General features: G+C 40.1%; 1 protein-coding gene across 1 annotated transcript; it reads left to right on the top strand.

Moving 5' to 3' along the window:
* Positions 1-1,388: 1,388 nt before the first annotated feature.
* Positions 1,389-9,160, top strand: LOC128588787 (tripartite motif-containing protein 43-like). Its single transcript, XM_053595592.1, has 6 exons — positions 1,389-2,510; positions 3,144-3,233; positions 5,807-6,037; positions 6,904-6,926; positions 7,446-7,543; positions 8,567-9,160. The coding sequence occupies exons 1-6, from the start codon at positions 2,100-2,102 to the stop codon at positions 9,058-9,060; spliced, it is 1,347 nt and encodes a 448-aa protein (XP_053451567.1). The 5' UTR covers positions 1,389-2,099; the 3' UTR covers positions 9,061-9,160.
* The last annotated feature ends 7,536 nt before the right edge of the window (positions 9,161-16,696 follow it).

Below are 16,696 nucleotides of genomic sequence, written 5' to 3'. Positions count from 1 at the left end.
GCAATATTGTCACTTTAGAAGCTTCCATTTATAAACTTAAATACTAAACAATGAGTAAATGTTTAGGCACTGAAAAAGATGATATTAGTGATCATGAAGGAACCTCAGTAATGAGAATGCTATCTGTATTTATCTACTATAGAAAAGAGAACCCCTGTTTTATTGTACAAGGAATTTTATTACATGATATTTATTATTTCTTCTCAATGTGAAAGTATGCCTGGTGTTTTTCAAAGATCTGGAAGATCTAATGTCAATGGTGTATTTACTGGTCTGTGGTGGAGAACAGTCATGAGGTGGTGGGGCCCCCACAACTTGGAAACATTCTAAGAATAACCTCCAGCTGCTCTCTTCCTTCAAGAACAACATGTTTTTCCTCACCTTGTTTTTCATCCTCTCCCAGGAAGCTTTTACCTTTTACTTCACTCTACGGAAGTCTTGTGATGAAACAATTGTAATGGACTAGATTGATTTTCATTACCTTCTTTGTAACCTTTTCCTTAGCACCTACAGAAGCCCATAAAGTTGAAGATATTTTTCCTTGGTTACACTGTCTCTGCACAAACAACTTTAACTTTCCCTATATATTAAAGCTGATTCCTTTGCTTGAGGCTGGTGATGAGCATGGCTGCACCACTCCTCCCAATCCTGTATTTATGTTTCTCTTGTTATTCTTAGTTGCCCACCATTATCACTTTGGTTTTTCTCCATCAAGCAGGCTCTAGATATTCGATTTGTATGCAAGATATAGATAATAAAGATAGAACAGATTCAACAACTTAGGGTATTTATATAAAAAGAGACTGGTCAAAATATGATCCAATTTTACAAAGTTAAGTTTGTCTCCTGTATTCAAAAGGTGATTTTGGGAGGGAATCTGTTAGAGACAAAAGAAGACATCAATGGAGAAAATTTGTTTTATAAACATGTTGTATATACATTTTTCTTATTCATTTTTATCAATTGGTGAGCTGGAAGGTATTTTCTACCTCATGAGGGAGACACACAAGAGACAGTGGCATTCTCTACATTACTGCATTTTATATATTTTTTTCTTTTTGTGAAACATTTCTTGTCTATTGATAAGGATGTTGTAGTCAGCAGCATATCTTTGAGTTGATTGAGACATAGGGCTTGGAAGAGGAAATGTCCCTGAAAATAATTGTTGATTGAATTAAATTGTTGTTTAGAGAATAACAGGTGCTTGGTTAGCTGATTTTAATTTAGATCTGAAACCTTAACACTTACTTTAGAGTGATGTTGGAGACGTGTCATGGTAGGGGGATTCTAACAATTAATTGAGATCAAATCTCAGCCCCTCCTTCCATTGTCAAGTCAATGACTGGCAATGAGAATTAACTGATTTTCAGATCCCTCCAGACCAAACTCCTGGAGGTACAGATTGGGTTAAGCTCCTGTAGTTTGAGCAACTTAAAGGAAAGTAATACAGCACAAAACATGCACATTTCTTTTCTTTTTTCTTTCTTTCTTTCTTTTTTTTTTAAATTGAGACAGAGTCTCACTTTGGAAATTCAGTAACCACTGGGCTTTGCCAAATTTCTCAATACTGATTCAAAATCAATCTGATGTCAGAGAGGAAAATAGGTGATAAAACTATGGGCATCATAGCTTACAGCAACCTCCAACTCTTGGGCTGAAGTGATTCTCTTGCCTCAGCCTCCTGAGTTGCTGGGGCTACACGTGCCTGCTACAATGCCCAGCTATTTTTTTTTTTTCTTTTACCAGGCATGGGCCAGATTCAACTTTAACAGACCCAGGCTGGATTCGATTCACCAGCCCTGGTGCATGTGGCTGGTGCCCTAATCACTAAGTTATCGGCGCCCAGCTGAAAACTGGTACATTTCTAGAGGAGAAACGGTTTGGTAAGGTACATACATGTTAGATAAGTACCCAACCAGTTATCTACAAAGCTTGAGAAATGTGTTTGTGCCTCAGTTTCCCATTTGTGTCATGCAAAGGAAAGCCTATTCTGCTCTAGATAGGAGTTTATTATTCAGTCAACATGTGAGTGTATTTTTGGTTAGACTTTTGCTTCTTTAGGGCAGAAGAATAAATTCTAATTTTCTTTCTTTAGTAACATGGACCTAGATATACTGCAAGCCTTCCAGAGGGAAATCACCTGTGCCATCTGCGTGCACAACCTTATAGACCCAGTCACCATAGGCTGTGGACACAGCTTTTGCAGGCCCTGCCTTTCTCTCTCCTGGGAAGGAGCCCCAAATCCTGCCCCCTGCCCAGAGTGCAGAGAACCACCACAGCAGAGAAAGTTCAAAACCAATATTGTTCTGAAGAATCTGGTGTCTGTTGCCAGAAAAGCCAGTCTCTGGCAATTCCTGAGCTCTGAGGAACAAATGTGTGGAACCCACAAGGAGAAGAAGAAGATGTTCTGTGAAGTGGACAGGAGCCTGCTGTGTTCGCTCTGCTCTAACTCCCAGGAGCACGGGGCTCACAGACACTGTCCCGTTGAAGGGGCAGCTGCGGACCAGCGGGTAAGGGATGCTTCTGAGATCACGTTGAGAGCTGGAGGGTGGTAGAATTAAAGAGGGTAGAAGGAAGATGAAGATCATGAGGAAGAGTTTTCCGTTCTTTACCATGCCTAACATGTACTGGTATATGCCTAACAGCTATACTTATAACCGCCTCCATGAGGTTAGCATTCCAATAGAAGGATGATAATGTGAATTGATTATTGTTTTCATTAAGAGGATTATGCAAACATCAACAGAAAGCTGTCATGTTCAGAGATCATTGACTATGAAAACTGTCTAAAGAAAATTTTGTATTGGAAACACATTTACCAAAACTTGACATTAGCTTTAAGTACATTGGAAGGGGCATTCGAGAAGCAGTTGTAGATGGACATCATGCGGCAGGATGCTTACCTGAAACTTCCCCAAATATATCAAATATTTATTTGTTTTGCCTTGATAGTGGTTACATTACATGTGGGCTACAGTCTGAAATCTTCTAATATAGAAAGTTATGCAGAGTAAAAGTACAAAATAATCCTGCTGCTCTTCCCAACATACTTTTATTGAACATCCCTTGACTCTCTGCATCAGTTGGGTCAGAATTCTATACTGTTTGTTTTTCTACTGCTCACATTTGTATCTTTCTGGCAGGCTAAACTCGAAAAGCAAATGAGATCTTTATGGGACAAGATCCAGGAAAATCAGAGAAACCTGAGAGAGGAACAAATAATGATTAACCATTGAATGGTAAGTACAGGAAATGTTTCCATCAGATTTGGCTTGGGACAGACATGATACAACATTAGCCATTAAATGCCTGACCTGAAACCATGAGTTCTTACATTCAATGAACTGATAGGTTTATGGGAAAAATGCAGGTTGTCTTAAAGACACATACATAGGGAAGATGAGAAATTTTAGCCAAATGTAGCTTCATATGCAAAATATTTGTTACAAAATTTGATAATACATTTCTCTATGTGTAGATACATATATGTATAAATATGTTATATAAAATATAAAAATATAAAATATAACATGAATATATGAATTTTACTTATATGATGACCTTTGGGACACCCTGCTGTTGGGCTTTTCAATGGAGGGTCACATTTTTCTGAGGATTTCTAGACCCTAAGTTAAGAACAACCACAAAAATTACCCAAAGAGAGGTGGAGAAGGCACACACACAGGGTTTAAGGAAATTCAGTAACCACCAAGCTTTCCCAAATTCCCCAATGTTGATTTAAAATCAATCCGATTTCAGAGAGGAAAATAGGTGATAAAAATTCCATGGGTGCCTCAGGCAAAGATTTATGTGGGAGATGAATTCTAGAAAATAGAGAGTATGTAATTGCGTATTGTAAGCCTTTCATTGGGGATGGAAAAGCATGAACACCAATTTTAGAAGTGTGCCTGCCATGGTTAAAACGGTTTGCACAGAAGCTAGACAGTGATACTGGTAGGAGAACATAGAACATGTGGAGAGATTGACAAAGAAGGACAGAACAAAGCAAAAATACTCAGCGGACTTAGAAAACAAATACGTGATTATTGGGAGGAGACGCAATGAAATTAGAATTCCTGTTTTTAAAATGGCTGGCCATATGAGGCCCAAGGTCATATTTAGGAGCACAATGGAAATTAGGAGGATAGAAATCTTTTTAAGGGGTTAGGTTCAGAAATTTTAGATATGTTGTTCTTGTCTGATGGCTTCTAATCCTATATGTAATATACAATATTTCTTCTAATTTAAACAATCAGGTTGCAGAGTGGGGAGACTAATGAGTTAAACAGATCACAATAGCTCATACAAAGTTTTAATAAGACACCTTAAATTTCAACTGTTTGAATGTCGGATTTCAGATTTGAGAGGATATGTATTAAACAAAGTAACTGGGGAAGGTGACTCTCCAGTGCCTGTCTATTTTTAGAGATGAGGTCTTGCTCTGCCTCAGGCAGGTCTTGAACTGGAGACCTCCAGAAATCCACCCACTCAGAGTGCTGGGATTACAGGTGTAAGCCACACACCCAGCCTCAGGGTTTCTGACTATCAGAGATATAAAATCAAAGAGCATAGCTATGAATGGCATCAATTTTATGAATCATTCATTAAAACTTTGTTATATTTCCTCCAACCAATATTACCTTTACATGCCAAAATCTACAACCGGGATCAGTATGGTAAAATGTTTATCTAATAATCATTGCTTAATCAAATACCAAGGAATAAATAATTGGAAAAAGATTGGATATCCAATAAAATTTTGGTATCTTTTTCCCAGAATTTTACACTGAATAATTAACTAGACATTTATGTTAAAAGGTATAATTGTTAATATACTCATGGATGCTTTCTATTGAAAGTATTTTAATTTATTCAAAAGTGAATATTGATGTAATTCAGTTCTCAAATTACTGGATGCTATACTTTTATTCGTAATGTTTACTTGCAAAATATGTGATCTGCCTCAAGCCTATGACAGGCTATTTAGTATGATTGTAAATATGATTAGTATCAATTTTATCCAAGAATGTTTAGTACTAAATGTAAACTCCACTAAGAAAATCTAAAGAAATACTTTGTCGAGGGTGGTGGTTTGAATCATAAGACGATGCTACATCTAGGCACACGTTGTGTAATCAGGGCACTTATCTTGTGTATTGAAGAGAAAAACATTCTAAATTTTTAAAATATATTACTTCACCAATTGTTTCTTAGATAGCAAAAAACAGGACAGTGTAAATAATACTGACATATCTTTATAGTAAAATGAATAAAAGCCTTGAATAATATTTGATATGATAGAGGACATAGAAATCTTGAATGGTAATTGATGTAATAGGAGCAGAAATAAAAACACCTTTATAGATAGGAGAGAAAAATAAAAATAACGCCCATATCTTTACCAATATCAGAGGTGAGTAAAGATGACTCCTGTGAAAGGGTCACATAACAATGAAAATCAATGTGCTCAAAATAGCCTCCATCTTTAAAGAAAGCATAACTAAGGTTACTATGAGAAATGATGCTTCCTGAGTGCTCGTGACCAAGGAGCACATGGTGGATTTAAAAATGATTTATTTAGTCTGTGGGCTAATAAACTGGTCACGATTAACAAAGAAAAAAAAAAAGGAAGGAAGAAAGGAAATAAAGAGAAGAATTGTGGATTGTGACAGCTGGACAATATGAATTTAAGCTGTGCACTGCTAATGGGTGAAGGGCAAGAGCCAAAGAGAAACAGGCGAGGTGTGCGTGCAAGTTAAGGTGGCCTGGAATGTGATATGGGTAACCCATTTCTATCTCCTTACAGGAATATGTGCTTCTAGTCAGAAAAATGACCAGGACCGAATATGCAGAGCTTCACCCAGTTCTCTATAAGGAAGAAGAACAACATTTGGAGGAACTGGAAAGGGAGAGCTGGAATATCCTTCAGCAACTCAAGAGAAGTGTGGCCCAAATAAATCAAAAGCGGAAACAACTAAAGGAAATGCACGAGGAACTGGTGGGCATGTGCCACAAACCAGATGAGGAGCTGCTGCAGGTCAGGTCTTGACCTCAGCTCACTGGCTACATCTTTTTGTTGTTGTTGTTGCAGTTTTTGGCCCGGGACAGGTTTGAACCCACCACCTCTGGTATACAGGCGCCACCTTGCTACTACGCTAATCTCCATTATTACTTTGGTCCCCAAAATATTTCTCCTTATTTCCACATCTTTCTTGGGAGTCATTTTTTGTTTATTTTTGTTTAGACAGAGTCTCACTACTTTGCCTTTGGTAGAGTGCCAGGGCGTCACACCTCTCAGCAACCTCCAGTTCCTGGGCTTAGACGATTCTCTTGCCTCAGCCTCCCGAGTAGCTGGGACCACAGGTGCCTGCCATAACACTCGGCTATTTTTCTTGTTGTTGTAGTTCGGCCAGGGTCGGGTTTGAATCCACCACCCTCGGTATATGGGGCTGGCGCCTTACTCACTGAGCCACAGGCGCCACCCTCCATTTTTGTCTGTAAGGGAAAATACAGAAATATCTGGCACAAGGTCCCACTGATTTCCTCATTCTCTGTGGATGTCCTAGATTTGAATTGTCCTAATTCATTGGCCTTGGGGGATAACCCCTAGCAAGAACCCCTGGCAGACATTGGATGGTGGCAGGAGGCTGGTGACTGTGGTTCCTATCCATTAGCTTCTCTCCCTTCATGTCACCCTCAGGGTTATGAATTCATCAAGAGTTCAGTCTGTTACCAGGTTGTACTGGGCTCATCCTTTAAGAGGAAAAAGAGACATGGTTGATAAGAAGGTTTAGGGAATGTTTGTGATGAGTAATTTTCTTTACTTTCCCAAACCCTAAGCCTGGATAGGCACAACATCCAATGTCTGAGGAATCTAACTTGTCCTTTTTTCCCTCTTTACAGGATTTGGGAGCCCTACTGATGAGGTAAGGTGGACCTTCAATGTGAACTGGGGTACCTGGTTAGGACAGAGATCAAGCTGTCTCTAGCAATTGAAGCCATTACATACTAGATTATAGCTATTACATTGTTTATGTGACCAAGCATTCATGTGCTGTTCTGAATACCATGTCCTGTACTCCCTTTACCACAAGTTAGTCTTGATCTCTGCCTGATGCCTCAGAGGGGTATGTTGAAGGGCTGAATTCACAAGTGGCCAGAAGGCATCAAACTCAGAGAAATCTTCCGGGGTGTGGACTAGATTTCCCCAGGATTGTAGTTAAAAGCAAGTGTCTCTGAGAGTCATGAGGTAAAAGTATTTAAGCAAAGAGAAAAGTAAGAAAGGTACCCCATGAATAGTAGAATCCTGTAAGGCGTTTGTGGAGGTAAGCATAATTCGGAAGTAGTCTTTGAGAAAGTCTTTTCTGTTGTGTACTTATGTCTCTCTTAAGCATCATGATAAAGTGTTGGGAGCCAAAGTATCATCTGAATCTTTCTTCTTCCAGGAGTGAGTCTGTGCAGCTGCACATGCCCCGGCCTGTGCGTCCAGAGCTCAGCGTCAGAGCCATCACTGGACTGATGGACAGATACAGCCGCTACCGGGGTGAGTGTCAGCCTGTGGTGTGACTGGAAATGCCCAAGTCCACTCTGATCATGTTTCCTATAGCCAGCGTTTCCTTCTTCATTGGTCTTTCCTTTAGGAGAGAAAGTAATGCCGTGAACAGGATAGACATGTGTTTATTGCACTACAGTAAAAGGAAGCTGGTGCAAAACTAGAATGAGAAAAAAATATCAAGCCAAAGGTTTCCTTTAGAATTGGAATCATTCTTAGGGAGCTTGTCAATGCATGGAATCGTGCAGAACTGTGAATGTGTTCAGTACCTCTGGGTTCTTATTAAATGCAATTAGTGATGCTGATGTTTCATTTTCAAATATATTTCCTGTAAAATTTTGAAACATTGGACTTCATATAATGGGAATTTCAATTGAAATTATCATAAAAATGCCTGAATAAATTAAGTAAATGCAGACCGCATTTTATAAACAGAAAGAAAGTCAGTGGTTAAGGAGTCAGGACCTAGAGCCCAGCAGCACATCTAAGGCTAAGGCAGGTGTGCTAAGCCTGAGGCAGAGTGGCAGATTAGGTGTAACAGGAAACTAGGAGTGAAAGGCACAGAATTCCTAGTAGGAAGTCACGTTCTCACAGGCATATTTAGCTTAAGTGCTCAGGAGCTAGCCTACAGTAACATGGGCAGGGTGATCACCATTTCTCCAGGTCTCAGATCCTTCTGAGAAAGCAGGAAGCAGGAAGGGAAATGTAGGGAAGTTTATTGCTATGGAATTATAGCTCCAGAATTCCATGTGCCATGAAATGTAACCAGGGAGCGGTAGGCATGGCCTCCTTCTCTACAGTCTCTGAAGTTGAAGGAATCTGCCCACTGTGATTAGATCCTTCTTTCTGCTTCATTTTTATGGGTAGCTTGTGAATTGATACAGTTCTGCCAGAACTGCCTTCTTGGTTGTCTTGGCCTATTTATTCCACTGACCATCCAGGTAGACATTCATATCTCAGAGATAATTTATTTGTAAAATAGCTGTTGACTGAACTATTGTCTTCTTTCCACAGTGGAGATTTCTTTCCACAATGAAGTAAGCAATCAGCACATCAGGCTGTTTGACGATTTGAGAGACTTCACATTTAGATCTCACAGTCAAGATCAGTCTTTGAATCCTGAGAAATCTAACTATTTTGCTGCTTGGGGAGACCAGGTCTTCACTGCTGGGAAGTATTACTGGGAGCTGGATGTGGACGACTCTTGGGACTGGGCTCTAGGGGTCTCTAGAGATTACCCAATACGCAGACTTGGCACAATGCTTGTATCTGGGGACATGTTTCTTCTTGCATGTGTGAGGCAGGATAATCAGTACACTCTCTGGACAACCTCCCCAGCGATTCCTCAGTTTGTAGAGAAACCTGTGGGCCGGGTTGGTATGTATCTTGATTTGCAGTGTGGGAGTGTGAGTTTTGTGAATGTTGCCAAGAGTTCCCTCATATGGAAGTGCCGCGCTGGCTCCTTGTGTTTCCCTGTCAGGCCTTTCGTTATCACTGGACACAAATGAGCAGGGATGAGGCAGGAACCTGACTGCAGGTCTGGGACCTCCATGTGCTGGGGAGCCCTTCTCAGCTGAAGAAAATCAACCCTACTTTATTGTCTTGAAGGTTTTGTACTGTCATGGAATCTCATTTTATTGTTATTCAGTAAAACAGTATAAAACACAAAATTCTGTTGTCCCGTTTTCTTTACATTGAAATCATCTCTTGTGATCTGCTACCTAAACGTGCACTGTACTCAGCTTGCTCACGTGCTTTGTGAGCTCCCTGTGGTTCTGAAAATCTTTGGGTGTGTGATTCCACCTTAATGAACACAGTTTCTATATTCTGGACAGACCTGGTTGGACACACTGCTCCTACCAGCCTGATATTAACTCCTGTCAGTCTAACAAATTCTATACATCAGTCCACCTTAGGAGAAAAAATTATTTCACAGCGAAACTTCGACTGACCCTCAGAGGGAGGACAGTCTTTCTGTATATAAACACAGAAGAGCTGGTCGTTTTTCAATAGTGTAAATTAGAAGACACACAGGTTGTATCTCCTATTCAGACCCCATTCTCAGCAGGTAACATACTGTGCAGGACATAGTGAGTACTTACAAATATTTGATGAGTGAATAGGTGTAGGTGAATAAAGGTATAAGCAAGCTGCCTCCAACAGTGTGAGTTCCCAGTGTGCTGTTCCATCATCTCTGCTAGTGGTCACATAGAATACAATTTCTCAGGGAATTACATCATTACAAGAAAAGGTTATTTCAAACAAAATGTGCTTCCCAAAATTTTAGATACTGATCAAGAATATTAATCAAAACCAAAAGTAAATTAAAAATTGCTATAAAGCACATGCAGTGCTAAAATACAGTGTAACCAGTCAGTTAGAAAATGCTAAGGACAACCTGGATTGAATAAATGTTTGTGGCTAGTGGTTTGCTGCCAGCTCCAGCAGAATCGGTATCACCTGGAACTTGTTGGTAATGGAAATTCGGGGCTCCTCCCAAGACCACTTGAATGAGACACTCAATGGGTGAGGACAGCCATCCATGGTTTACCAAATCTTCCAGAGGATTGTAATGAATGGTAATGATTTGAAAAACACTGATTTGGCTGATGTACAGAGCCAAATCTCAGTACGTTTCTTCCACCTGAGGACCTAGGTATCGTCGATTTGATTCTACATAAGTGATCGTGTATTTCTCAGTGAAAAGAATATAATAGGAGGGGTGGCACCTGTGGCTCAGTGAGTAGGGCACCAGCCCCATATAGCTGAGGGTGGCGGGTTCAAACCTGGCCCAGCCAAACTGCAACCAAAAAATAGCCGGGCATTCTTGTGGGCGCCTGTAGTCCCAGCTACTTGGGAGGCTGAGGCAAGAGAATTGCTTAAGCCAGCAGTTCTCAACCTGTGGGTCATGACCCCTTTGGGGGTCTCATGCATATCAGATATTTACATTATGATTCATAACAGTAGCAAAATTACAAAGTGTTTTTGAAGTAGCAATGAAAATAATTTTATGATTGGGGGTCACCACAACATGAGGAACTGTATTAAAGGGTCACAGCATTAGGAAGGTTGAGAACCAGTGGCTTAAGCCCAAAAATTTGAAATTGCGGTGAGCTGTGATGCCACAGCACTCTACTGAGGGTGATGTGTTTTATTGGAAAATTATAATTCCACTATCATATCTAACAAAATTATTAATAATTCCTTAGTACCATGTAATACCAAGTCTGTATTCAAATTCCCCCTTTCACAGCTGATTTACTTAAATCAATAACCTTATAAGGCTTGTCGTATCTCAAAGTCTGGGCAGAGAATCAGGGCAGAGGAGTGTGGTTGCCTTCATATCCCAGCCTCCTCCCCTCTGAACTTCACCTTTCTTTTAGAGATACTCTCTGGATTCCCTCTGCTACTACCTTACCTGGATACAAATTCACAGGTCCTATTTAAAACTTTGTCCCAGTGACTATTAAAAAAAATTCCCCCTTGGTGTGAATGTGGAGAGAAGGGAACACTTTTACACTGTTGGTGGGGTGCAAACTAATACAGCCTCTTTGGAGAGAAGTATGGAGAATCCTCAAAAAGCTAAAGGTAGACCTTTCATTTGATCCCTCAATCCCATTACTAGGTATCTACCCAGAAGACAAAAAATCATTTTATCATAAGGACATTTGCACTGGAACATTTATCACAGCTCAATTTACAATTGCAAAGATGTGGTGGAATCACCCCAAGTGCCCATCAACACATGAATGAATGAATAAACTGTGGTGTATGTATACCATGGAATACCCTTCAGCCACAAAAAAACATGGAGACGTTGTATCTTTTGTATTAACCTGAATGGAGTTGAAGTCTATTCTTCTTTGTAAAGTATCACAAGAATGGAAAAGCAAGAATCCAGTGTATTCAATACTAATATGAAGCCAGTAGACAAATACATGTATTTGTATTTGTATTTGTATTTGTCTCTCTCCCACATGAGAGAAATACACAATTAAATTTAAGTAGGGGGAGGGGAAAGAACAGAGAGGGGAAGAGGAAGAGGGATTAGTAAACTCTCATCTAATGGCACAATGTAAGGGTATATAGCACACCTTCTGGGTAAAGGGCTTAACTACAACCTGGACTTTTCCTGATAAACACAATGTAACCTAATTGTTTCTACCCTCATATTAATCTGAAAAAATTTCACTCTTTCTGTATCTACCTAATCACAAATGAGGAAGGCTGGCATCATCTAAGAGAATATTACAAAGACAGCAAGAGAAAAATTGAAGTTAATAAGGCACAGAAAGAACTCAAGAGAATAACATTATTTACAAACTAGGGGTTAATGACCCTATAATGGCTTACGTCATTAACAAGCAAATAGAGCTGGTACCCTTGTGTGCCCTGGTTTAACAGAACTAGGTTCTATTCCCAGGAACCTAGTACAGTTTGGTCTGGGTCCCTTTCCTCCCAGGTCCCTATCTCCACAAGGTCAGGGCCTTCCTCGTTCTGAGATAAGACAGCATCTCATTGTGCAAATGTCTTTCCCTAAGAACCATATCAAAGCTGCTTCTCTCATACAAATTTCACATTTTTGCCTGATTCAAATCTTATAGATCTCTCTTTACCCCACCCTGGTAGTTCCTGGTTGTCCATCTGGGAGGGATGAAATCCACCAGCCTTTCCAAGCTGAGCCATCATCTCTGCTTAGCTGTAGAGAATTCAGTGTCAATTTACCTTTGCAATTGAAGTGTTAGTATCTTCACCTGTGAAATGAGAGTCTGTTTCTATCTACCTCCTGGGCCTGCTGTGAAGCTGAAATGAGATCATGCATGTGATGCCCTCGTATCACATAAAAGAGCAAGTTAATGGAGGTAGCGATGATGGTGACGGTGGGAGTGGTGGTGATGATGCCACTGATGCCGAGTCAGGAATATTTCTCCCTCTCTCACTCACCCCACCTTCTCCAGTCTTACAGGGAACTAAGTAACCTTGCCAAGGTCTATATGATCACAATAGAAGCAGACTTAATGTAAGGGTGGGGACGAAAAAGAACTCTTCTTAGATAGAAATATTTATCTCTAACAAAACATCAGTCATACTTGAGGCTTATAAACTGAAGTCAGCCATCACCAGTTGGCAAGATCACCGTGGCAAGGGGAAACTGCTTGACCATGGACGAGGGAAAGAAATGGTGGTTTTTTTCCTTCTTTGTGAAAAGAGGGAAGAGAAGAATAGTGGGAAGAGGCAGGTTAAGAAGAGCAAGGAGGAGAGAGAGAGGCTGGGGTTTAGCCACTGAAATCAAGGGCACCTTTAGCACTGTAAATTGTTACCTGGGAAATCGTATCCATTCCCCTTCCATGAAAATTTATGAATTTCAGAATACTTTATGCTTCACATTGGAGGGTGGTTTGTGAAAGAGAGGTGGGCAGAGAGAAAGAAGAGTATGTATAGAAGGAGGAATCAAGAGACAGGATTTGTAGAAATCTTGGGGTGAATGCTTTGGATGTCCATAGGCCAAGGCTTTGGGAGGCTTCCAAAGACCACGTCTGACATCAAGGTTACACGAACCTTTCAATAGGCTTGATAGACTGATGAAAACATCTACCCACACCTCACACAGTAAGCGTGAGAGAATCAGTTTTGCTCATAATAGTCATTATAGCATGCCGCGGACCGCCGGTCGATGGGCCTCAGTCCGAGGGTGCTCAGGGTGAACGGTACAGGTTGGTTGAGAGGTCGACGCAGGAAAAAATGACAGACTGCACACAGCACTTGGTGAAGTAAGCAGCTGTAAATTTTACTGAGTTTAGAAGTTGGTATTTATACATTTTCTTTCCAAGGTTCAAACAATGCAATCTTTATTTTGCTTATGCTTGTAAATTATCTTTGTGTCTGCATATGTGGTTTATCATGCATTACATGTTTTCAAGGTTTTTGTTTTGGGGAGGTGGTTTATCTTTTCAAGGTTTTTGCTCTAGGGAGGTGGTTTTATCAGTAACACCTGGTTACTTCCCCTTATCTAGGAATGTCAAGGCTTGTGACTTCTCTTAGCTCTGTAATTGTTCTCAGTTTCTTATAATTTCTTTTAAAAATAGCTGAACATATTCTTTTACGTATAATGCTTGACTACTTCTATATATATTTTCTATATATTTTTATTCTTATTAGTAACTATACTTTGATTTATAATTGATTGTTTGTTAAACATTAAACTACTCTATTGATTTGTATTACATATGAAAATTAGTGAAGCAAGATGTTTTTCTAAGTAAAGTTTTACTGCAGGTGGTGATAGTGTATGTCATGTTGGAACATCTTGTTTGCTGTGCCTGCATTGTCTCAATGCACTGTCTCAATTCACTGACATTTGATGATAGGAACGTGTTATTGCACCGTTCCCCTGGAGACATTGAGTCTCTTCAGGCATTCTTTCTCTGTTTAATTATGGATCAGTAAGTCATTATGTTTATTCTTAGTTTCTCAAGACAAGCAGGCATTCAACTCAACAAACAGGTTTCAGAGCAAAGGTTTCTTAGGCTTTTATGCCGCACCTCGTGAGTCATTACGTTCAACAAACAGCATGCTAGGCAACTTCTGCGCTGCTGTGCATACTAGGGGTGCTGGGGGCTTCGCTCCGGGGAGCACAGACCACCTACCCATGCGTCTTACAACGCGGACAGCGCCACCTCGCTGTGGCTTGATGCCGAGGGTGCGGCAGTTCCCCCTTTTTTGTTTGTGAAGCGTAATTCAAAGAGGTCTTGGCGAACAGCCTTTATGGAGGAAAACACACAACGCAAGAGACATGGTAACAGTAAAACAACACAGAATATCAGACATCCAATAATAGCTATAAACACAATGTACTGAATCCAGGTTAAGGGATTCAAAGCCTTGAAATTATCAGTCAGTGATTGAGCTAATGCATCCAGAGATGTGGTAGATAGATGAGCCTCACTTATGGCCGTGATGTCTTTCTGGAGGGTGTGTAAATCATGAGTTATGTCATTGTCTTTCCATACACCCTGTAAATGTGCCTTTGTTTTCTCCCATGATGTAGAAAGATTGTAAGGTAAAGGTGTAACACAAATGGCTTGAAAAGCTGAGTGACACTTAGTCTGTAATTTATGTTGTATGAACTTTATATCTTGTCCTAAAGCTAAAATTACTTCTTCTAAAATATTTAATTTTGCTTCAAGTTTATTATCTATACTGGCCTGTGTCATCAAGGCTAAGGTAATATTGCTACTTAAAGAATTCACAAAATGTGCAGTGTGTACTTCCTGCACCAAGGCAGTTGTGGCTACTGCAAACGTGGTAACTATAGAAATTAAAGCTAAAATGTCTAGTATTAATGCTGCTATAAATCTTTTTGGTCTAATTAATTCATTCACTGTTTGTAAAACTTGTAATGCAGAATTATCATACCATGGATTGTCTTGTAGATCTACAGGTAACATCACATAAGAAGGTTTTTTTTACAATTAACATAACATTCATATTATTTACATGAAATATATCAGAAGAAGCAATACAATTTGTTATTTTTACAAGTTAAAAGATTTTAAAGGAAATACATAGTTAACTGGATCACATGTAAATTCTTTCACAAATTCTCTTTTATGAGTTTCATTTAACCTGCACAGACCATCTACAAACATTCTAAACTTTCTTGAACTTTTGCTCTGCCTTTTACTTTCTTACATAACTATTCTGTTTTAGGACAAAATTTATCACACAAGATTCTTTCTTTACACAATGTCATTCTCCTTTCTGTTTAATTTCTCTTACTCTCAAAAACTCACTTTCCACCAAACAGGATCCCAGTTTACCATGAAGTCACTTATTCACTCAGCTAAACTGATAATTAGAAGGTTTAAAAGGCAAGAATCTTATCCATTGACAAAGATTCAGTTTGTAAAAATATTTTTCTTATTTATACAAATTACTAGTGGCAAAGGGTCAATAATAAAGGTTCTAAACCTCACCCTTGGGATTTCGTCAGTGCTGCTGTCTGGGGGCTGTAACACTTGGGAGGCAGGCTCGCCCCACGAAGGGCAGGGGGGCCCTCAGCTTCCTTCCCCGCTGGGCCTTTTCAGCCGTCTTGGAGCCAGTGGAAATGCGCTGGTGGTTTTGTTTGCTATCGGCGAGTGTACTTTCATTTTCTCCAAGCGGCGGGTGAGATCTTGCAGCAGCCGCTGGCGTCTTCTTCTGCGTTGTCTTTTCTGAATCTGAGTTAACTACTCCTGGAATAACTTCAAAGTTTTTAGTATAATTTGAACTTCTCCCAATTATAATTCCAACTGTCCCCGGCAAAAGTTGCCCTTTTACTGCAGTGGGGATTAAAGTAACACCGTCCCATTTGGATAATAAGACATTCTTTTCACTTGCTAAATTTAAACCTGCACTCCCAGGAGTGCCCCATGAAAGGTCATGAATAGTAAATTCAGGGGCTTGAGGATTCAATGTAGATAAAGGCTGTGTTTCATTAACTACAGCCTGCTCTCCCTTGGGGTCTAGGCTGGGAGAATGCCCCTTTGCTAGTTTTTTGATCTCCATACGTCCTGATCCTCAGGATCAGTGTCTCCCTTGTCATTCAAGGGGGTTCCATCCTTATGAAATTTTGATTTACATTTATTTTTCCAATGTCGCCCCTTCTTACAGCGAGGGCATAAGCCGGGTGGGTCCCCCCTCGGCTTATTGGCATGGGACTGTTTACAGTCCTTCTGCATGTGTTCTGGCTTGCCACAATTGTAGCAAGTATTAGTAGGAGCTGTTGGCCTCTTACCTCCTTTATTAAAGGTATTTTTAACATAGGCGCTGAATTTCTGTCCTTGCATTGCTGCAGCATAAGCCATACCCTGGGCTATAGCTGGTGAGGCATCCATGCATGCTTCTAACTGTTTGAGCAACAGTGATGTGCCCTCAGACGGGGGGAGCATTCTGTTAATGGCTTCTTCCAGCCTTGAAATAAAGTCTTGGTACGGCTCCTCCGTACCTTGCTTAATAAGAAAATGTATAAGCTCCTCCAACCGTTCGAGGGACACATTGAACCCATTTTTAACTAACAAATGCTGTAACATGACACTGAACATACGTTCCTCTTTGATCAATGCGTGCCCCATGGTACCTGTTGATTACTCACACTTAACCGGT

The sequence above is a fragment of the Nycticebus coucang genome, chromosome 6, assembly GCF_027406575.1.
Source record: "Nycticebus coucang isolate mNycCou1 chromosome 6, mNycCou1.pri, whole genome shotgun sequence".
Taxonomy (NCBI): Eukaryota; Metazoa; Chordata; class Mammalia; order Primates; family Lorisidae; genus Nycticebus; species Nycticebus coucang.
Note: the sequence above shows the minus strand (reverse complement) of the source record. Positions and strands in the feature narration are given on the sequence as shown.